Raw genomic sequence first — 25,023 nt, 5'->3', positions numbered from 1 at the left:
AATAATTAAAAAGTAATTGTTCGAAGGGGTCGTGGGAACCCCACCCCCTTTCCATGTTCGAAAAAAAATTCGCTAGTAGACTATTGTCTGTGTCCCAAATTTCATCAAAATCCGTGTAGCCATTCTGGCGTGATTCAGTCGCAAAGACGAAAAAATATAATAATTAAATTATAACTGTTCCTAGGGGGCGGGGACCACGCCCTTTTCAAAAATATATAGCTACTAGATCCTTCTAGACTATTGGCTATATGTGTGCAAAATTTCATCTAAATCGGTCCAGCCGTTCTTGCGTGATTGAGTCACAAACACAAACGTCTGGACAAACATCCAAACATCTAAACATCCAAACTTTCCCATTTATAATATACTAGCCTTTACCCGCGGCCCCGTCCGCAAGGAGAAAATAAAATATATGTGCTATTCACGTTAGCCTGCTTATCAAGTTGTCTGTTTAAAAATTTTTTCTGTCAATGTATTTTATTTTTTAATACAGTAAAAAAAAAGAACTAACTGAGCTGATGGGCACGCTTACATGAATAGTACAATACACTTTTTTCGAATTAAAAAAAATACATTTTGTTTCTAAGTTAAATTAATTGATATGACAGGGGTGAAAGAATTACTACTCATAGAACAAAGGAGTGAAACTACAATTAGCTAAAACCAAAAAGAAGTTTTTAAATGAAAGCAGTGTTGCTTTTTCGGGTATTTAGTTGGTTAAAATATTACAAAAATTTTAATTATAGTTGTAATAGTTCGTTACAGGATTCATTTAAAAATAGAACGAAAAAGCTGTGATATATTAAAGATAAAACATACCGAATTTTAATTACGAATAATTTGCCGTAAATCCACGGCCATATGTTGCTGAATTACCGGTTTCGAAGAGACCTAAAATGATCCCGGAAGTGTCCCTAAATGACACCAAATAGTCACGAAATGATGCCGACGGGATCCTGGACAAATCTCGAAAACTATCCAGAAATGATGCCGGAAGGGTCCCAAAATAATCCCGAAGTAGCAACCCTGACGGGATCCCGGACGGATCCCGTAAACCATCCAGAAATGATGCCGGAAGAGAACCCAAATGATCCCGCAAAAGGCCCAAAATGACCCCGACAGGATCCCGGACGGATCCCGAAAACCATACAGAAATGATGCCGGAAGAGACCCCAAATGATCCCGCAAAAGTCTCAAAATGACCCCGACAGGATCCCGGACAGATCCCGAAAACCATCCAGAAATGATGCCGGAAGAGACCCCAAATGATCCCGCAAAAGTCCCAAAATGACCCCGACAGGATCCCGGGCGGATCCCGTAAACCATCCAGAAATGATACCGGAAGAGACCCCAAATGATCCCGCAAAAGTCCCAAAATGACGCCGACGGGATCCCGAACGGATCCCGTAAACCATCCAGAAAGGATGCCGGAGGAGACCCCAAATGATCCCGCAAAAGTCTCAAAATGACCCCCACAGGATCCCGGACGGATCCCGAAAACCATCCAGAAATGATGCTGGAAGAGACCCCAAATGATCCCGCAAAAGTCCCAAAATGACCCCGACAGGATCCCGGACGGATCCCGTAAACCATCCAGAAATGATGCCGGAAGAGACCCCAAATGATCCCGCAAAAGTCCCAAAATTACCCCGACAGGATCAAGAACGGATCCGTAAACCATCCAGAAATGATGCCGGAAGAGACCCCAAATGATCCCGCAAAAGTCCCAAAATGACGCCGACGGGATCCCGGACGGATCCCGTAAACCATCCAGAAATGATGCCGGAAGAGGCCCCAAATGATCCCGCAAAAGTCCCAAAATGACCCCGACAGTATCCCGGACGGATCCCGTAAACCATCCAGAAATGATGCCGGAAGAGACCCCAAATGATCCCGCAAAAGTCCCAAAATGACCCCGACAGGATCCCGGACGGATCCCGTAAACCATCCAGAAATGATGCCGGAAGAGACCCCAAGTGATCCCGCAAAAGTCCCAAAATGACCCCGACAGGATCCCGGACGGATCCCGTAAACCATCCAGAAATGATGCCGGAAGAGACCCCAAATGATCCCACAAAAGTCCCAAAATGACCCCGACAGGATCCCGGATGGATCCCGTAAACCATCCAGAAATGATGCCGGAAGAGACCCCAAATGATCCCGAAAAAGTCCCAAAATGACCCCGACAGGATCATGGACGGATCCCGTAAACCATCCAGAAATGATGCGGAGGAAACCCCAAATGATCCCGCAAAAGTCTCAAAATGACCCCGACAGGATCCCGGACGGATCCCGAAAACCATCCAGAAATGATGCTGGAAGAGACCCCAAATGATCCCGAAAAAGTCCCAAAGTTACCTCGACAGGATCCCGGACGGATCCCGTAAACCATCCAGAAATGATGCCGGAGGAGACCCCAAATGATCCCGCTAAAGTCCAAAAATGACCCCGACAGGGTCCCGGACGGAGCCCGTAAACCATCCAGAAATGATGCCGGAAGAGACCCCAAATGATCCCGCAAAAGTCCCAAAATGACCCCGACAGGATCCCGGACGGATCCCGTAAACCATCCAGAAATGATGCCGGAAGAGACCCCAAATGATCCCGCAAAAGTCCCAAAATGACGCCGACGGGATCCCGGACGGATCCCGTAAACCATCCAGAAATGATGCCGGAAGAGACCCCAAATGATCCCGCAAAAGTCCCAAAATGACCCCGACAGGATCCCGGACGGATCCCGTAAACCATCCAGAAATGATGCCGGAAGAGACCCCAAATGATCCCGCAAAAGTCCCAAAATGACCCCGACAGGATCCCGGACGGATCCCGTAAACCATCCAGAAATGATGCCGGAAGGGTCCCCAAATGATCGCGAAATAGTCCCGAAATGATTCCGGAATAGTCCCGAAAATGTCCCAAAATAACCCCGACGGGATCCCGGACGGATCCCGAAAACTATACAGAAATGATCCCGGAAGGGTCCCAAAATGATCTCGAAATAGTCCCGAAAAAGTCCCGAAATTACCCCGGCGTAATCCCGGACCGATCCCGAAAACCATCCAGAAATGATCCCGGAGGGTCTCGATATGACCCTTACGGGATTACAAATAAGGTGAAGCTAATTATAAAACCATGTTAATAAGGCAGCAGGCGCATTGGAGCGAATAAAAAGTTACATAGAAACATACAGGTAAAGCTAATAAAAGCGTGCTAATAAAAACAATTGATGGAGGGCGGATGGCGGGAGTAGAGGAGAGGACCACTGATCGTTCCTCCAAAATTGTCTAGATCTCGTTCTGTATGTACCAGATACCAAAAACTATTGATTTAGGAGAAAATTTATATTGAGTTATAACAATTTATAGATTTTACACCAGAGGGGGAGATAAAGGGGGGGGGGGCGGAGGGTGTCACTGCTTACTTTGTAAGCCCTCGACTTATTTGACCCCTTGAGTCTGTGATATTGGTGAAGGCCAGTATACGTAAAGTTATAATGTGTAAAAATTATTGAAAAATAATTTCTCGAAGGGGTCGTGGGACCCCCACCCCTCTTTCAATGTTCGAAAAAAATTTCGCTAGTAGACTACTGTCTGTGTCCCAAATTTCATCAAAATCCGTGTAGCTAATCTGGCGTGATTCAGTCGCAAAGACGAAAAAATATAATAATTAAATTATAACTGTTCCTAGGGGGCGGGTACCTCGCCCCTTTTCAAAAATATATAGTTAGTAGATCCTTCTAGACTATTGGCTATATGTGTGCAAAATTTCATCCAAATCGGTCCAGCCGTTCTTGCGTGATTGAGTCACAAAGACAAACGTCTGGACAAACATCCAAACATCCAAACATCCAAACATCTTCACATCTAAACTTTGCCATTTATAATATATATTAGACTAGCCTTTACCCGCGGCCCCGTCCGCAAGGAAAATTTTAAATATATGGGCTATTCGCGTTAGCCTGCTTATTATCTGTTTAAAATTTTGTTTTCTGTCTAATGCATTTTATTTTTGTAATTGAGTAAAAAAAAGAACTAAATGAGCTGATAACCTGATAGGATCCCAAATGATCCCGAAATTATCCAGAAAAAGCTACGAAATGACGCCAACGCTATCGCGGACGGATCCCGAAAACCATCCAGAAATGCCCCGAAAGGGTCTCCAAAAGTTCCCCGAATAGTCCCAAAAAAACCCGAAATGAGAGCGACACGATTCTAGACGTATCCAGAGAACCACACAGAAATGATCCCTGAAGGTGTTCCAAAATGATCCCGAAAAGGTTCCGAAATGACCCTGACGGGCTCCCGGGCGGATCTCAAAAACCATCCAGAAAATATCCAGGAAGGGTCCGTAAATTATCCCGACTAACTCCAGAAAAAGTTCCGAAATGGCTCCGAGGGGATCCACGATGGATCGCGAAAACCATACAGAAATGATTCCGGAAGGATTCCAAAATGATCCCGAGATAGTCCGGAATTGACCCAGATGGGATCCCGCACAGATCCAGAAATGATCCCGGAAGGGTGCAAAAACTATCCCGGAAAAGTAACAAAAAATACCGAAATGGCTCCTACGGCATCCCGGACGGATCCAGAAATGATCTCGGAAGGGTCCCCAAATGATCCCAAAATGGTCCCGTAATGACCCTGATGGATCCGGCAAACCATCAAGAAATTATGCCAAAAGGGTCCCAAAATGATCCCGAAATAATACAGAAAAAGTCACGAAACGACCCCTAGAGGATCCCCAAATGATCCCGTATTAGCCCCGAAAAGGTCCCGAAATAACCCCGACGGGATCCCGGACAAATCCCGAAAACCATCCAGAAATGATGCCGGAAGGAATCCCAAATGATTCCGTAAAAGTCCCGCATTGATTCCGACGGGATCCCGAACGGATACCGAAAATCATCCAGAAGTGATGCCGGAAAGGTCCTCAAATGATCACCTAATAGTCCCGAAATGACCCTTAAGGGGTCATGGACGGATCCCATAAACCATCCAGAAATGATCCCGATATAGTCCCGAAGAAGTCCCGAAATGACCCTGATGGGATCTCGAACGCACCCCTAAATGACCCTGACTGGATCCCGGACAGATCCCGAAATCCATCCAGAAATGATCTTGGGACGGACCCAAAATGATCCCGAAAAAGTCCCGCAATGATACCGAGTGACCCTGATCGGATACCGAAAACCATCCAGAAGTGATGCCGGAAAGGTCCTCAAATGATCACCTAATAGCAAAATGACCCTGACGGCACCCCGGACGGATCCCGACAACTATCTAGAAATGATGCCGAAAGGGCCCGCAAATGATCCCGTATTAGTCGAGAAAAAGTCCCGAAATGAACCCGACGGGATGCCGGACGAATCCCAAAAACCATCCAGAAATGATGCCGGAAGGGACACCAAATGATCCCGAAAAGTCCCGCAATAATTCCGACGGGATCCTGAGCGGATACCGAAAACCATCCAGAAGTGATGCCGAAAAGGTCCTCAAATGATCACCTAATAGTCCCAAAATGACCCTGACGGCATCCCGGACAGATTCCGAAATCCATCCAGAAATGATCTTGGGAGGGTCCCAAAATTATCCCGAAATAGTCTGGGAAAAGTCCAGAAATTACCCTGACGGATCCCGGACGAATCCTGAAAACCAATCTTAAATGATGCCGAAAGTCCCGAAATGACCCTGATGGAACCCGGAAAGGATCCCGAAAACTAACCAGAAATGATGCCAGAAAGGTCCTCAAATGATCTCCCAATAGTTCCGAAAAGACCCTGACGGGATCCCGAACGGATCTCGACAACTATCCAGAAATGATACCGAAAGGGCCCGCAAATGATCCCGTATTAGTCGAGAAAAAGTCCCGAAATGACCCCGAAGGGATGCCGGACGTATCCCAAAAACCATCCAGAAATGATGTCGGAAGGAACCCCAATGATCCCGAAAAAGTCCCGCAATTATTCCGACGGGAATCTGAACGGATACCGAAAACCATCCAGAAGTGATGCCGGAACGGTCCTCAAATGCTCAACTAATAGTCCCAAAATGACCCTGAGGGCATCCCGGACAAATCCCGAAATCCATCCAGAAATGATCTTGGGAAGGTCCCAAAATGATCCCGAAATAGTCTCGGAAAAGTCCAGAAATTACCCTGACGGGTTCCCGGACGAATCCTGAAAGCCATCCTTAAATGATACCGAAAAAGCCCCGAAATGACCCTGACGGGATCCCGAAAGGATTCCAAAAACAATCCAGAAATGATGCCGGAAAGGTCCTCAAATGATCCCCTAATAGTTCCGAAATGACCGTGACGGGATCCCGAACGGATCCCGACAACTATCCAGAAATTATGCCGGAAGGGTCCGCAAATGATCCCGTATTAGTCGAGAAAAAGTCCCGAAATGACCCCGATGGGATCCCGGACGAATCCCAAAAACCATCCAGAAATGATGCCGGTAGGTATCCCAAATGATCCCGAAATAATCCCGAAATTACCTCGTCGGCATCCCGGACGGATACCGAAAATTATCCAGAAATGATGCCGGAAAGGTCCACAAATGATCCCCTAATAGTCCCGAAATTACCCTGATGGGATCCCGGACGGATCCCGAAAACCATCCAGAAATGATGCCGGAAGAGCCCCCAAATGATCCCGCAAAAGTCTCCAAATGACCCCGACGATATCCCGGACGGATCCCGAAAACCATCCAGAAATGATGCCGGAAGAGCCCCCAAATGATCCCGAAAAAGTCCCCAAATGACCCCGACGAGATCCCGCACGGATCCCGAAAACCATCCAGAAATGATGCCGGAAGAGCCCCAAATGATCCCGAAAAAGTCCCCAAATGACCCCGACATACTCCAGAAAAGGTTCCGAAATGGCTCCGAGGGAATCAACGACGGATCGCGAAAACCATACAGAAATGATTCCGGAAGGATCCCAAAATGATCCCGAAATAGTCCGGAAATGACCCAGATGGGATCCCGCACAGATCCAGAAATGAGCCCGGAAAAGTAACAAAAAATCCCGAAATGGCTCCTACGGCATCCCGGACGGATCCAGAAATGATCTCGGAAGGGTCCGCAAATGATCCCAAAATGGTCCCGAAATGACCCTGATGGATCCGGCAAACCATCAAGAAATTATGCCGGAAGGGTCCCCAAATGATCCCGAAATAAAACAGAAAAAGTCACGAAACGACCCCTAGAGGATCCCCAAATGATCCCGTATTAGCCCCGAAAAAGTCCCAAAATGACCCTGACGGGATCCCGAAAGGATTCCGAAAACAATACAGAAATGATGCCGGAAAGGTCCTCAAATGATCCCCTAATAGTCCCGAAATATCCGTGACGGGATCCCGACAACTATCCAGAAATGATGCCGAAAGGGTCCGCAAATGATCCCGTATTAGTCGAAAAAAAGTCCCGAAAGGACCAACAGGACCCCGGACGAATCCCAAAAACCATCCAGAAATGATGCCGGTAGGTATCCCAAATGATCCCGAAATAGTCCCGAAATGACCTCGTCGGGATCCCGGACGGATCCCGAAAACCATCCAGAAATGATGCCGAAAGGGTTCCCAAATGATCCCGTATTAGTCGCGAAAAAGTCCCGAAATGACCCCGACGGGATCCCGGACGGATCCCGAAAACCATCCAGAAATGATGCCGAAAGGGTTCCCAAATGATCCCGTATTAGTCGCGAAAAAGTCCCGAAATTACCCCGGCGTAATCCCGGACCGATCCCGAAAACCATCCAGAAATGATCCCGGAAGGGTCTCGATATGACCCTTACGGGATTACAAATAAGGTGAAGCTAATTATAAAACCATGTTAATAAGGCAGCAGGCGCATTGGAGCGAATAAAAAGTTAGATAGAAACATACAGGTAAAGCTAATAAAAGCGTGCTAATAAAAACAATTGATGGAGGGCGGATGGCGGAAGTAGAGGAGAGGACCACTGATCGTTCCTGCAAAATTGTGTAGATCTCGTTCTGTATGTACCAGATACCAAAAACTATTGATTTAGGAGAAAATTTAGATTGAGTTATAACAATCTATGAGTTTTACACCAGAGGGGGAGATAAATGGGGGCGGGCGGAGGGTGTCACTGCTTACTTTGTAAGCCCTCGACTTATTTGACACCTTGAGTCTGTGATATTGGTGAAGGCCAGTATACGTAAAGTTATAATGTGTAAAAATTATGAAAAATAATTTCTAGAAGGGGTCGTGGGACCCCCACCCCTCTTTCCATGTTCGAAAAAAATTTCGCTAGTAGACTATTGTCTGTGTCCCAAATTTCATCAAAATCCGTGTAGCCATTCTGGCGTGATTTAGTCGCAAAGACGAAAAAATATAATAATTAAATTATAACTGTTCCTGGGGGGCGGGGACCACGCCCCTTTTGAAAAATATATAGCTAGTAGATCCTTCTAGACTATTGGCTATATGTGTGCAAAATTTCATCCAAATAGGTCTAGCCGTTCTTGCGTTATTGAGTCACAAAGACAAACGTCTGGACAAACATCCAAACATCCAAACATCCAAACATCCAAACATCTTAACATCCAAACTTTCCCATTTATAATATATATTAGATTAGCCTTTACCCGCGGCCCCGTCCGCAAGGAGAAATTTAAATATATGGGCTATTCGCGTTAGCCTGCTTATCAAGTTATCTGTTTAAAATTTTGTTTTCTGTCTAATGCATTTTGTTTTTGTAATTGCGTAAAAAAAGAACTAAATGAGCTGATAACCTGATAGGATCCCAAATGATCCCGAAATTATCCAGAAAAAGCTACGAAATGACCCCACGCTATCGCGGACGGATCCCGAAAACCATCCAGAAATGATCTCTAAAGGGGCCGCAAATTATCCCAAAATAGTCCAGAAAAGGTCCCGAAAAAACTCCGACGGGATCCCGGACGGATCCCGAAAACCATCCAGAAATGATGCCGGATGAGCCCCAAAATGATCCCGAAAAAGTCCCCAAATGACCCCGACGAGATCCCGGACGGATCCCGAAAACCATCCAGAAATGATGCCGGAAGAGCCCCCAAATGATCCCGAAAAAGTCCCCAAATGACCCCGACGATATCCCGGACGGATCCCGAAAACCATCCTGAAATGATGCCGGAAGAGCCCCCAAATGATCCCGAAAAAGTCCCCATATGACCCCGACGAGATCCCGCACGGATCCCGAAAACCATCCAGAAATGATGCCGGAAGGGTCCCCAAATGATCGCGAAATAGTCCCGAAATGATTCCGGAATAGTCCCGAAAATGTTCCAAAATAACCCCGACGGGATCCCGGACGGATCCCGTAAACTATACAGAAATGATCCCGGAAGGGTCCCAAAATGATCCCGAAATAGTCCCGAAAAAGTCCCGAAATTACCCCGGCGTAATCCCGGACCGATCCCGAAAACCATTCAGAAATGATCCCGGAAGGGTCTCGATATGACCCTTACGGGATTACAAATAAGGTGAAGCTAATTATAAAACCATGTTAATAAGGCAGCAGGCGCATTGGAGCGAATAAAAAGTTAGATAGAAACATACAGGTCAAGCTAATAAAAGCGTGCTAATAAAAACAATTGATGGAGGGCGGATGGCGGGAGTAGAGGAGAGGACCACTGATCGTTCCTCTAAAATTGTCTAGATCTCGTTCTGTATGTACCAGATACCAAAAACTATTGATTTAGGAGAAAATTTAGATTGAGTTATAACAATTTATGGATTTTACACCAGAGGGGGAGATAAAGGGGGGCGGGCGGAGGGTGTCACTGCTTACTTTGTAAGCCCTCGACTTATTTGACCCCTTGAGTCTGTGATATTGGTGAAGGCCAGTATGCGTAAAGTTATAATGTATAAAATTATTAAAAAGTAATTGCTCGAAGGGGTCGTGGGACCCCCACCCCTCTTTCCATGTTGGAAAAAAATTTCCCTAGTAGACTACTGTCTGTGTCCCAAATTTCATCAAAATCCGTGTAGCCATTCTGGCGTGATTCAGTCGCAAAGACGAAAAAATATAATAATTAAATTATAACTGTTCCTAGGGGGCGGGGACCACGCCCCTTTTGAAAAATATATAGCTAGTAGATCCTTCTAGACTATTGGCTATATGTGTGCAAAATTTCATACAAATCGGTCCAGCCGTTCTTGCGTTATTGAGTCACAAAGACAAACGTCTGGACAAACATCCAAACATCCAAACATTTTCACATCCAAACTTTGCCATTTATAATATACTAGCCTTTACCCGCGGCCCCGTCCGCAAGGAGAAAATGAAATATGTGGGCTATTCACGTTAGCCTGCTTATAAAGTTATCTGTTTAAAATTTTTTTTCTGTCTTATGCATTTTATTTTTGTAATTGAGTAAAAAAAAGAACTTTATGAGCTGATAACCTGATAGGATCCCAAAATGATAACGAAATTATCCAGAAAAAGCCACGAAATGACCCCGACGCTATCGCGGACGGATCCCGAAAACCATCCAGAAACGCCCCGGAAGTGTTTCCAAAAGTTCCCGAAGTAGTCCCAAAAAAGCCCGAAAGGACAACGACACGATTCTAGACTTATCCAGATAACCACACAGAAATGATGCCCGAAGGGTACCAAATTGATCCCGAAATAGTCCCGAAAAAGTTCCGAAATTACCCTGACGGGCTCCCGGACGGATCTCAGAAACCATCCAGAAAATATCCAGGAAGGGTCCCTAAATTATCCCGACTAACTCCAGAAAAAGTTCCGAAATGGCTCCGAGGGGATCCACGATGGATCGCGAAAACCATACAGAAATGATTCCGGAAGGATTCCAAAATGATCCCGAAATAGTCCGGAATTGACCAAGATGGGATCCCGCACAGATCCAGAAATGATCCAGGAAGGGTGCAAAAACTATCCCGGAAAAGTAACAAAAAATCCCGAAATGGTTCCTACGGCATCCCGGACGGATCCAGAAATGATCTCGGAAGGGTCCCCAAATGATCCCAAAATAGTCACGAAATGACCCTGATGGATCCGGCAAACCATCAAGAAATTATGCCGAAAGGGTCCCAAAATGATCCCGAAATAAAACAGAAAAAGTCACGAAACGACCCCTAGAGGATCCCCAAATGATCCCGTATTAGCCCCGAAAAGGTCCCGAAATAACCCCGACGGGATCCCGGACAAATCCCGAAAACCATCCAGAAATGATGCCGAAAGGAATCCCAAATGATTCCGTAAAAGTCGCGCATTGATTCCGACGGGATCCCGAACGGATACCGAAAATCATCCAGAAGTGACGCCGGAAAGGTCCTCAAATGATCACCTAATAGTCCCGAAATGACCCTTAAGGGGTCATGGACGGATCCCATAAACCATCCAGAAATGATCCCGATATATTCCCGAAGAAGTCCCGAAATGACCCTGACGGGATCCCGGACAGATCCCGAAATCCATCCAGAAATGATCTTGGGAGGGACCCCAAATGATCCCGAAAAAGTCCCGCAATGATTCCGAGGGGATCCTGATCGGATACCGATAACAATCCAGAAGTGATGCCGGAAAGGTCCTCAAATGATCACCTAATACCAAAATGACCCTGACGGCATCCCGGACTGATCCCAAAATCCATCCAGAAATGATCTTGGGAAGGTCCCAAAATTATCCCGAAATAATCTCGCAAAAGTTCAGAAATTACCCTGACGGGTTCCCGGACGAATCCTGAAAGCCATCTCTAAATGATCCCGAAAAAGTCCCGAAATGACCCTGACTGGACCTCGAAAGGATCCCGATAACTATCCAGAAATGATGCCGGAAATGTCCTCAAATGATCACCTTATAGTTCCGAAAAGACCCTGACGGGATCCCGAACAGATCCCGACAACTATCTAGAAATGATGCCGAAAGGGCCCGCAAATGATCCCGTATTAGTCGAGAAAAAGTCCCGAAATGAACCCGACGGGATGCCGGACGAATCCCAAAAACCAGCTAGAAATGATGCCGGAAGTTACACCAAATGATCCCGAAAAAGTCCCGCAATAATTCCGCCGGGATCCTGAGCGGATACCGAAAACCATCCAGAAGTGATGCCGAAAAGGTCCTCAAATGATCACCTAATAGTCCCAAAATGACCTTACGGCATCCCGGACAGATCCCGAAATCCATCCAGAAATGATCTTGGGAGGGTCCCAAAATTATCCCGAAATAGTCTGGGAAAAGTTCAGAAATTACCCTGACTGTTACCGGACGAATCCTGAAAACCAATCTTAAATGATGCCGAAAAAGTCCCGAAATGACCCTGATGGGACCCGGAAAGCATCCCGAAAACTAACCAGAAATGATGCCGGAAAGGTCCTCAAATGATCTCCCAATAGTTCCGAAAAGACCCTGACGGGATCCCGAACGGATCCCGACAACTATCTAGAAATGATGCCGAAAGGGCCCGCAAATGATCCCGTATTAGTCGAGAAAAAGTCCCGAAATTAACCCGACGGGATGCCGGACGAATCCCAAAAACCAGCTAGAAATGATACCGGAAGGGACACCAAATGATCCCGAAAAAGTCCCGCAATAATTCCGCCGGGATCCTGAGCGGATACCGAAAACCATCCAGAAGTGATGCCGAAAAGGTCCTCAAATGCTCACCTAATAGTCCCAAAATGACCCTGAGGGCATCACGGACAAATCCCGAAATCCATCCAGAAATGATCTTGGGAAGGTCCCAAAATGATCCCGAAATAGTCTCGGAAAAGTCCAGAAATTACCCTGACGGGTTCCCGGACGAATCCTGAAAGCCATCCTTAAATGATCCCGAAAAAGCCCCGAAATGACCCTGACGGGATCCCGAAAGGATTCCAAAAACTATCCAGAAATGATGCCGGAAAGGTCCTCAAATGATCCCCTAATAGTTCCGAAATGACCGTGACGGGATCCCGAACGGATCCCGACAACTATCCAGAAATTATGCCGAAAGGGTCCGCAAATGATCCCGTATTAGTCGAGAAAAAGTCCCGAAATGACCCCGACGGGATCCCGGACGAATCCCAAAAACCATCCAGAAATGATGCCGGTAGGTATCCTAAATAATCCCGAAATAATCTCGAAATGACCTCGTCGGCATCCCGGACGGATACCGAAAATTATCCAGAAATGATGCCGGAAAGGTCCACAAATGATCCCCTAATAGTCCCGAAATTATCCTGATGGGATCCCGGACGGATCCCAAAAACCATCCAGAAATGATGCCGGAAGAGCCCCCAAATGATCCAGAAAAAGTCCCCAAATGACCCCGACGATATCCCGGACGGATCCCGAAAACCATCCAGAAATGATGCCGGAAGAGCCCCCAAATTATCCCGAAAAAGTCCCCAAATGACCCCGACGAGATCCCGCACGGATCCCGAAAATCATCCAGAAATGATGCCGGAAGAGCCCCAAATGATCCCGAAAAAGTCCCCAAATGACCCCGACATACTCCAGAAAAGGTTCCGAAATGGCTCCGAGAGAATCAACGACGGATCGCGAAAACCATACAGAAATGATTCCGGAAGGATCCCAAAATGATCCCGAAATAGTCCGGAAATGACCCAGATGGGATCCCGCACAGATCCAGAAATGATCCCGGAAGGGTCCAAAAACTATCCCGGAAAAGTCAACAAAAAATCCTGAAATGGCTCCTACGGCATCCCGGACGGATCCAGAAATGATCTCGGAAGGGTCCCCAAATGATCCCAAAATGGTCCCGAAATGACCCTGATGGATCCGGCAAACCATCAAGAAATTATGCCGGAAGGGTCCCCAAATGATCCCGAAATAAAACAGAAAAAGTCACGAAACGACCCCTAGAGGATCCCCAAATGATCCCGTATTAGCCCCAAAAAAGTCCCAAAATGACCCTGACGGGATCCCGAAAGGATTCCGAAAACAATACAGAAATGATGCCGGAAAGGTCCTCAAATGATCCCCTAATAGTCCCGAAATGACCGTGACGGGATCCCGACAACTATCCAGAAATGATGCCGAAAGGGTCCGCAAATGATCCCGTATTAGTCGAAAAAAAAGTCCCGAAAGGACCACGACGGGATCCCGGACGAATCCCAAAAACCATCCAGAAATGATGCCGGTAGGTATCCCAAATGATCCCGAAATAGTCCCGAAATGACCTCGTCGGCATCCCGGACGGATCCCGAAAATTATCCAGAAATGATGCCGGAAAGGTTCCCAAATGATCCCCTAATAGTCCCGAAATTACCCTAATGGGATCCCGGACGGATCCCGAAAACCATCCAGAAATGATGCCGAAAGGGTTCCCAAATGATCCCGTATTATTCGCGAAAAAGTCCCGAAATGACCCCGACGGGATGCCGGACGGATCCCGAAAACCATCCAGAAATGATGCCGAAAGGGTTCCCAAATGATCCCGTATTAGTCGCGAAAAAGTCCCGAAATTACCCCGACGGGATCCCGGACGGATCCCGAAAACCATCCAGAAATGATGCCGGATGAGCCCCAAAATGATCCCGAAAAAGTCCCCAAATGACCCCGACGAGATCCCGGACGGATCCCGAAAACCATCCAGAAATGGTGCCGGAGAAGCCCCCAAATGATCCCGAAAAAGTCCCCAAATGACCCCGACGATATCCCGGACAGATCCCGAAAACCATCCAGAAATGATGCCGGAAGAGCCCTCAAATGATCCCGAAAAAGTCCCCATATGACCCCGACGAGATCCCGCACGGATCCCGAAAACCATCCAGAAATGATGCCGGAAGGGTCCCCAAATGATCGCGAAATAGTCCCGAAATGATTCCGGAATAGTCCCGAAAATGTTCCAAAATAACCCCGACGGGATCCCGGACGGATCCCGTAAACTATACAGAAATGATCCCGGAAGGGTCCCAAAATGATCCCGAAATAGTCCCGAAAAAGTCCCGAAATTACCCCGGCGTAATCCCGGACCGATCCCGAAAACCGTCCAGAAATGATCCCGGAAGGGTCTCGATATGACCCTTACGGGATTACAAATAAGGTGAAGCTAATTATAAAACCATGTTAATAAGGCAGCAGGCGCATTGGAGCGAATAAAAAGTTACATAGAAACATACAGGTAAAGCTAATAAAAGCGTGCTAATAAAAACAATTGATGGAGGGCGGATGGCGGGAGTAGAGGAGAGGACCACTGATCGTTCCTCCAAAATTGTCTAGATCTCGTTCTGTATGTACCAGATACCAAAAACTATTGATTTAGGAGAAAATTTAGATTGAGTTATAACAATTTATGGATTTTACACCAGAGGGGGAGATAAAGGGGGGCGGGCGGAGGGTGTCACTGCTTACTTTGTAAGCCCTCGACTTATTTGACCCCTTGAGTCTGTGATATTGGTGAAGGCCATTATACGTAAAGTTATAATGTGTAAAAATTATGAAAAATTATTTCTCGAAGGGTCGTGGGACCCCCACCCCTCTTTCCATGTTCGAAAAAAATTTCGCTAGTAGACTACTGTCTGTGTCCCAAATTTCATCAAAATCCGTGTAGCCATTCTGGCGTGATCCAGTCGCAAAGACGAAAAAATATAATAATTAAATTATAACTGTTCCTAGGGGGCGGGGACCACGCCCCTTTTGAAAAATATATAGCTAGTAGATCCTTCTAGACTATTGGCTATATGTGTGCAAAATTTCATCCAAATCGGTCCAGCCGTTCTTGCGTTATTGAGTCACAAAGACAAACGTCTGGACAAACATCCAAACATCCAAACATCCAAACATCCAAACATCCAAACATCTAAACATCTAAACATCCAAACATCCAAACATCTTAACATCCAAACTTTCCCATTTATAATATATATTAGATATTAGTTTAGATATTAGATATTAGATTAGATACTGAAATTTCACTAGCAAAATTTGAACTTATGTGCTCCAAAGTATTTTGATGTCACTTCTACCGGACTGTATATAATATTTGTTCAAAGAGCCAAATCGGACAGACAAGTACGAGTTTAGCGTGAATTTTTTTTACTAAAGCCGTTTCTATTTCTGTATGTCAAATATGATTTCCAAATATGAGCCAAATCGGACCACAAATACGATTTTTGTGAATATCTCGCTCCTTGCGCCACCTAGCGGTGATTTTTTTCATAGGTCGCTTTCTATTCTTGTATGTAGTATGTGTTCCAAATATGAGCCAAATCGGACCACAAATACGATTTTTGTGAATATCTCGATCCTTGTCCCACCTAGTGGCGATTTTTTTCATAGGTCGCTTTCTATTCATGTATGTATTATGTGTTCCAAATATGAGCCAAATCGGACCACAAATACGATTTTTGTGCATACCTCGATCCTTGCGCCACCTAGGGGCGAATTTTTTTCATAGGTCGCTTTCTATTCATGTATGTATTATGTGTTCCAAATATGAGCCAAATCGGACCACAAATACGATTTTTGTGAATATCTCGATCCTTTGCGCCACCTAGCGGCGATTTTTTTCTTATTATTGCATTGTCATCGGGTTCTGAACTATATTCCAAGTTTCAAGCTTGTAGCTTATCAGGAAGTTAATTACAAAATTCGCGCTGGCCGTGCAGCCTGTCAAGTCAACCTAAATAAAACCGTTTAAAAATGAATAAGATCGGTCGTATATATAGCATATATCCCCCACAACCGAGTGTTCAAATAAGAAGCTTTTCGTAGATACTTCCCCATTTTAACAGCTTTCGTATGTAGCAAATATTGTCGTCTGAAAATTTCGAAGAGATCGGTCGTATATATAGCACATGTTCCATACAACCAATTTTTCAGATAAGAAACATTTCGCAATTTATACACCATTTTAACAGCTAGAAGCTTCAAATTTCACTAAATGCTTACGTATACGTCATATATTGTTGAGATAAGTGACTCATGGTCATCGCTATTTCATGCAAACCACAAAAAACGTGAAACGTTGCATCCTCACACAAAGTAACTAACTATTTTTTATTTATGTTGAAAATCGCTTAGGTATGTACATCTGTTCACCATATATTTCTTATCTTATACGGCCCATTATTTTGATATTACGAATGGTATAAGATTATTTTTCAGCCCCATTCTTGAAAAGTATAAAGTCTTCGGTAGAGCCGATGCGATATTGCTTTGCACCGGGCTTGAACACTGGATCTTAGCGGAGCACAGTACCACCACACCACGGCGGAGTTTGGAGTTAGATAATCCGAAGATTTTGACTGAAAAAAAGCCTAATATACTGAAATGTAGACGAGAAGTTTTTTATCGTCCTTAAAGATGAGTATGCAGGAGTTTTGTCCTGGTTGTTGCTGTGCCGCCCAGTAGGAGGGATGGGATTGTCAACCTCACCTAAGTAAAGCAAACTCTGTTTCAAATATGAGTACATTATATTTAGGGGTTAGATAAGTTAAGCGGTCATAGCTTAATTGACCTTTTGACCACACCAAAATGCCATGAACCCAATTGTAGTTATGAAAATTTGAAATGTTTACAACGGCAACGACATAATGATCATTTTATTTTATTGAAAAGGTCATAAACTCAACTCATACCTTGTCAAGCGGACATAGGGTCAATTATTTTGATTCGCACCTCCACCTAACAATTGTTGAATATAGAGTTATGTATTTGAAGTGGCTATAATTTCAATTGACCTCTAATTGCATGTGGAACTTGTGCTCGCCAAAACCTCATCTGCTTAATATGAGTGTGAAGTTGACAATCGGGCTGCGGAAGCTGTGAAGCTATAACCCTTTGCATTCCGTACTAGAACTCTCTTTTAGAGAACCAAAATATTTACTGGATATCTCTAAGAGATTACCTGAGATACCAGTATCTAAAGTACAAGATAAATAAAGTAAATAAATAAAGGAATATAGGATGCGGTATCAGGCTCCAAGCTCTGCAAAGTCCATTACCACAATCTCCTTAACTTGGACATAGCTGGAGGCACATTTTTGTTCATGCTTTAACTATAGACAGATCAATGCAGATGGGAGGGGGGTGAGGGGGGGGGGGGGGGGTGAGGGGGGGGGGGTCACCCTGTCTGAAACGAACGGGAGAGGTCCTTCCCAATTCTGACTGAGCTGATAGTGTTGCTCAACGTCATTTTGCACAGCCGTATACGTTTTGTGGGGAAACCAAATTCAGACATAGCGGCATATAGGCAGCTCCTTTTCGTGTTGTCGAAGGCGGCTTTAAAGTCGACGAAGAGGTGATGTGTGTCGATTCTCTTTTCTCGGGTTTTTTCCAAGATTTGGCGCATTGTGAAAATCTGGTCGATGGTAGATTTACCAGGTCTGAAGCCGCACTGATAAGGTCCAACCAGCCGATTCACGGTGGGCTTCAATCTTTCGCAAAATACACTTGACAGGGCCTTATTTGCGATATTAAGAAGGCTGATTCCACGATAGTTGGTGCATTTTGCAGTATCCCCCTTCTTGTGGACTGGGCAAAGAACACTTAGATTCCAACCGTCGGGCATGCACTCGTCCGCCCATATTTTGCTAAGAAGCTGCTGCATACGCCTTACCAACTACTCGCCGCCGTACTTGAATAGCTCCGCAGACAATCCATCAGCGCCCACGGTCTTGTTGTTTTTCAATCTGGTTATTGCTATTCTAACTTCGTCATAATCGGGCGGAGGGACATATATTCCATCATCATCGATTGCGGGATCGGGTTCTTCATCTCTGCGCGGTGAATTGCTGCCTCCATTTAGGAGAGCAGAGACGTATTCCCTCCATAATCAAAGCACTCTCTGGACATCAGTTACAAGGTCGCCGTTTTCATTCCTACAGGAGTTTGCCCCGGTCGCATTCTTCATTGTACCAGTTGTTTTTTCGTGGCAGCCGGTAACCAATTTTTTCCTCGGCGGCAGTACGAAGTGCTTTGGAGATATGCTCCCACTGCTCCTGTATTCCTTCAGGATGAGTTGTGCTCCCAGAGAGCAGGTGTTAGAGTCGAGTTGCGAAATCATTGGCAGTCTGTTGTGATTGAAGCTTTTCGACGTCTAGCGTTATATGCTTTACAGTGTAATTTTATTCAGACATATACAAATGTGTACCGTGGCAGAGTGTTGTACCTAGAGGTGATTCTACTAAAAACAGTTGCACAGTTCCGTCCCTGTTTGGGCGCCTTCTTTTAAGTTTGATTCATCGTAGGCTTGGCCACCACTGAATCCAAAGGGAAAAGTGCTACCTCCTTTAACAATAAATACTCATACATACCACATATATGGTAGAGTTACCACTAGGTTAGGTTAAGAGGGCGTGTATGGGTATTATCCACGCTTCCACTCGGAGACATTTTTGTCCATTAGTAGTGCCGTCAGTAAGTGCAGGGTTGCGGCACATTCGTTTAACCCCATTACCTCTTAGTAGTCTACTTGCTTTCCCTGATGAAGCCAAGTAGAAGCGAGACATCCACCTTCCCAACCTCTTCCATGCTGTTGAAAAACCGTGCACCGAGAAATCTGAGCTGCTTGTAGCTCCTTCGAAGTCCCGGACATCGGCAGAGAAAGTGGTAGATCGTCTCCTCTTCTATCTCATCCTGACAGCTTTTGCAAGGGAGCTTTTTGGTATTCGCAACCGTCGGAGCATTGACACTGTTACTAATATTAGCAACACTGAGGGGTACTGCCATCTCTAAGCCGATGCTGGGCAGTGACGTGAATTCACATCAATAATTCAATAATTGTGTCTACACATACACGTACACGCAGCGGAGAGGCAACGCACAGGCACATTCAGATATCTTATCTGGAGCACCTCAAAGGTATGCAAGTGGAAGTGTCCCTCACACATACAAGCGCATGGGGTATGAGAGAAGCTATAAAAATTATACATCTGTAGTTGTAGCTGAGAAATTTATAACTAACTAGTAAGTCCTGGAATTAGAAAAGCCTAGAAATATGCAACAAGGGAATCGGACAGTATACAAGGGCGGCAATAGTAGAAGCGAGAAGTCAGTTTCATTTGAGCTATCAATCAATTTGGTTATTAAGCAAGCTATTCATTGCAAAGTATAAGTGTTATTGTGAAGTACTTTAATAAAGACCATTTTCCATTATTCAATATTGGAGTTATTTATTCAACAGTTTAGCGATACGAACGTTGACAGAAGATTGCAAATAAGGGGAATTGCGGTAAATTCGTTACAATACGATAGCATAATGACCTGTGATGACAGCCGTAAGTATCCTCACCGCGGATATGTTTAGTTTGAGGAGGAACATGGTGCATTTCTTATCCAAGCATGACCATAAGGACCTTGTGACTTCGCAGCCAACCCTCTTGGTGCATAGCAAGGCCATTGCCCTGTTCTCATGTTCATCGATTCTCTACAGGACATAATCCAGCGGTGGTCGGATGGAGCTGTCCACTTTACTTTTGTTAAAATCGGAACTTTTCTTAGCCATCTCATCTGCGAGTTCATTCTCTTCAATACCGCCCAGGGTACCAGCAAAGGGAGACATTGACATGCCATATAGAAGCCAGTGAAGCTCGGCAACTCCGGACGATATCCGACTCTAAGGCCCTTAAGGCGGATTGGCTGTCTACAAATATCGACCATATTATCTTGAAGTAGCTTTGCTGCTTTGTCTGTGGTATAGACCTCTGCCTGGAATACACTGCATGCGCCAGGTAGTCGGAATGATTGGCTTAACTTTGGATGTGTTCAGTTCATCTTAGCTCCAGTTCCCTTTTCCATTTCCGAGCCGTCAGTGTAGATTGTAACACCTCTGCCATTGTCTAGGCCTTCTTCCCATTCCCACCTTGAAGGATAACATATGCTCTGAACCTGGTAGTGCAAGACCATCGTGATGTGTTCGGTTTTGGATGCTAGGTCAGTTATTATTCCGTGTAACTATCCCTTTGTCATGTCGTCTAGACCCGTCGTTATCGGATTTAGTCGCAGAGCTTCTTTTGTGGCTACTCCCTGACCGAGAGTTGCCTATAGAGATGTGATTTTTTGTGATGCAACTGAGTGCAGCATTACAGGTTGTAAATCCTGATGCCCTTCCCTAATTTCTAAGGAATTTTGCTACGGAAACTACAACAAAAACATAAACACAGCAATTGATTTTTTATTCTTTCTTTTATTTTCAGCGCCCATGCCAGAGATCTATAAACATACGAAGAAAGCAAAACCACGTGGTGTATCGAATCGCAATCGTGGTCTGGATTATATACGCGCAAATGCAACTGATGGTGTTTTGTACTTTGCGGACGATGATAATACATATGACATCTCCATATTCGATCAGGTAATTGATAGAAAGGACGATAAAGTAACGCTACTTAAAGCCTAGTACCCCCTAGTTACACAAAATTTATTTCACTTACTCCCTTGATTTTCGTCCTTAGATGCGCTACACAAAAAAGGTTTCAATGTGGCCAGTGGGTTTGGTCACTAAATTTGGCATAAGTACGCCTATTATACGCAATGGTAAAATTGTTGGCTTCTACGATGGCTGGATAGGTGGACGTAAATTCCCCGTGGATATGGCTGGTTTTGCGGTGAGTGTAAAATTCTTACACGAGCGTCCGAAAGCAAAAATGCCCTATAAGCCGGGCTATGAAGAAGATGGATTCCTGAAAAGTTTACAGCCATTACCTTTGACGGAAATCGAATTGTTGGCATCCAATTGCACCGAGGTGGGCAATATTTTTCTATTTTTAAATTAACCAAATGTATTACTAACTTTTTTTTAATGGCGCAGATCTTAACGTGGCATACACAAACGAAAAAGAATGCCAATGCAACAGCATTAAATACGAATGTACATGGCGGTACGAATTTGGTGCAGTTGGATAAATATTTGGTGCGTGCGTAATAAGGATTAAACGTTTAAAGTGAGCAAGTGAAAAAGACCAGCGAGCTGTGACCGAAATTGTTTCGTGATGTATTTGATTTGATCTAATGGCGGGTTGAGGGTTACGAGCATACCGAGTCAACTCGCTTGTTAGCTATTTTATTTGCAGAGCTACAAACTTTGATGAGAGCATAATACGCCTGTAATGCTCAAATCACTAGGAACGGCGTTTTAGCTAAAGCACAGCATGCCCTAACATGAATATACATGCAAACAGCAACAGCAAAGCAAAAATTTTCGTTCGGGAAGCGATTTTTTCCTTTTATTACTTATTTTTAAGAATGTGATTTAAGACAAACAACCAAAAAAGATTTAAGAGTGAGCACAAAAAGCATAACAAACTTAGTTTATAAATTAGTTAGGCTTTCAAAATTGTACAGTTATCCTATTTTGTGTATTACCAACTATTGTAATATCTAACGTAAAGCAGCGAACATGAAAATAGCTATGGCAATTTTAAACAAATTACGTCAATTAAATTCTTCTGCTATTATTATCAGTATTAAAAATATTCCGGGAATTTTGCAACTGAGGCTATGTAAATCAACTTCCAAAAATCTGCATGAAAATTTTGAATTTTTTTCTTAGAATTTGCATAATTTTTTTGAGTATGCAGTTTTTTAGCCGAATCTTTTTATTATTTCCGCTATTTAACAAAACTTCCATGAAGTTTGCAACTAAAACTATGCAAATAAGCTTTCAAAAATTTTTCGAAAAATTTCAAAAAATCGCGTATGACAATTTAAATTTTTTTTTTAGAATTTTCAGAACTTTTTGAGCATTCAGTGTTTTCGCCCAATCGTTTTTATTATTTTCACTATTTAAGAAAAAAAAAATTCCACGAATTTTGTAACTAAAACTATGCAAATCAACTTCCATAACGTTTTCAAAAATTTCGAAAATTCGAGAAGTCTGCATGAAAATTTTAATGTTTTTTTTAGAATTTTCAGAATTTTGTTTGAGCATTTAGTTTTTTAGCCGAATCTTTTTATTATTTTCGCTATTTAAGAAAAAATTTCCATGAATTTTGTAACTAAACGAAGGAAATAACTTCCAAAACGTTTTCGGAAATTCGAGAAGTCTGCGTGAAAATTTTAAAGTTTCTTTTAGAATTTTTAAAATTTTTTGAGCATTCAGTGTTTTAGCCGCATCGTTTTTATTATTTTCTCTATTTAAGAAAAAACTTCCATGAATTTTGTAAGTAAAACTGTGTAAATCAACTTCCGAAAAGTTTTTCGTATGCAGTTTTTTAGTCGAATCTTTTTATTATTTTTGCTATTTAAAAAAAAAACTTCCATGAATTTTGTAAGTAAAACTGTGCAAATCAACTTCCGAAAAGTTTTCGAAAAATTTCGAGTATATAGTTTTTTAGCCCAATAAATTTAAGTGTAATAAAGTACAAGTTATAAGCCTTTCAGAATTTGTTTTGATTTTGGAAACAATTTTTTCCGAAGGATGTTTAGTACTTTCTTACATGCGAAGAACGTTAGCTTTATTTTTTTATATGGAAGAAAATCTGAAACATCCTTCTGAAAAACATTTGTCAAAAATCAAGGCGTATTTTGAGAGACCAAAACCTTCTACTTTGTTATACTAAAGTTTATTTGGCTACAAGAGTGCAAACTTAAAAAAAATCAGAAAATTAGTAATAAAACATTCGAAATTTTCGAAAATGTTTTTCGAATTTTCGAAAATTTTCTAAAACATGTTTGCCATCAGTTTGTATGGTTTAAATTACAATACTCCTAGACATTTTTTCTTAAATTATAGAAAATAAAAAAAGAAAAGTTTAATTGATGCAACTTGATAAACACTACCACTGCTATTTTCGTGCTCGGCGCTGTATTTGTACACCCATAAGTATTATGTCTAAGAGTAATGTTACCATTGTGTATTTTTAATTGATTTTTTATTTATTGTCAGCAGAAAGAAATGAAAAATAATTAGAAATAAGATTTTTCATGTCGGCCACTCCATAAAGAATTTACTACCCAAACATATTTGGTCTACGATTTTTGGACGCCATTTTCTTAGTGGAATATCGGCCTAATTCGGCTGGCGATTCAAAAGCGCTCTATTCCACCATAAATGCCTTAAAACTGACATTGAACTGTGTTTTTTTTCGAATAGTGCTTTAGGTTGCCTGCCCTACGAAAGGTGCACTGTTTTATAATGTATATTTATGAAAATTTTATACACCCTTCGGAAAACGAGTATAAAATTCGCACAGCTATATACAAAAATTTGGTCAAATATTTATTTTTGGTTTTTTTTTTTTTCATAAAAATCGTAGACAAAATCGGTAAAGGTGGTGAGTTACATATGAAATTGCCGATATTTAAGTATTCCAAAGATAGCATATTTATTATTTAAAGCAAATTAGTTATCTACCAATCTCAAAATTGCACAATTCATTTGAAAAACGCGATCATACTCGTTGTTGCTCAAAATCGTTTCACTTTGTACATAAATGAACGCAAAAAGCACTATTTTGGGCAACCGCGCGTGATTGCTGGTTGAGAAAAGCACATTACAAATAGTTTAAGTTACTAATCCATGACATTTTAACACCGCAAATTTATAAATTGTATATATTGTATTATTTCTTTATTTATTTGTGTAAAATCAAAGTATGTATATGATTTGGCTATGTGTTAAGTTACTTTATAAATGTCCTTTAAGCTCAAATGCATTAACTAAGTAGATTATGAAAAATATAAATAAAAGGACAATATTGAAATTTATATAGAAATTTACTTTTATGTAAAAGATATTTAATAATCCGATAAAACTATCTCTATGACTAAAGTAAAAGAAATATTTCATTTGTCAGCATGTGCCGTTAAACGTTTTCAAAATATTTACTTGCTCTTAACCTTTATGTGCTCGTTAATTGGTATAGAACTACAGAAAAATCATGGTAGACGACAAAAAATAAACGCAATCCGTAGAAAGTTGTTTATTTAATAATTTTTAATGAAAAATAAGTTGCAAAGGAAGGAGTTATATTATAACATGGATTCTGGTTTTTGATTGAGTTTTTTAATTTGTTCGTTGAGCAAACTTCTGGTAACACTATGGACACTTTTAAACTATGTGAGGTCCTCACCGGCGAGTTAACCTAAATTTAAAGAGGAAAA

At 43.0% G+C, this 25,023-nt stretch overlaps 1 protein-coding gene across 28 annotated transcripts in view; it reads left to right on the top strand.

Annotated features, from left to right (window-relative positions):
• GlcAT-P (Glucuronyltransferase P) overlaps positions 1-24,701 on the top strand; it is a 245,434-nt gene extending 220,733 nt beyond the window's left edge. For all 28 annotated transcript variants that reach the window (XM_067786416.1, XM_067786413.1, XM_067786411.1 and 25 more), the window contains 3 exons: positions 21,117-21,274; positions 21,375-21,665; positions 21,731-24,701. In XM_067786416.1, coding sequence (XP_067642517.1) covers positions 21,117-21,274; positions 21,375-21,665; positions 21,731-21,844 — 563 coding nt within the window. In that variant the 3' untranslated portion in view covers positions 21,845-24,701. The remainder of the gene's footprint in view (positions 1-21,116; positions 21,275-21,374; positions 21,666-21,730) is intronic.
• The last annotated feature ends 322 nt before the right edge of the window (positions 24,702-25,023 follow it).

This window comes from Eurosta solidaginis, chromosome 5 (genome assembly GCF_040869045.1).
Source record: "Eurosta solidaginis isolate ZX-2024a chromosome 5, ASM4086904v1, whole genome shotgun sequence".
NCBI lineage: Eukaryota > Metazoa > Arthropoda > Insecta > Diptera > Tephritidae > Eurosta > Eurosta solidaginis.
Note: the sequence above shows the minus strand (reverse complement) of the source record. Positions and strands in the feature narration are given on the sequence as shown.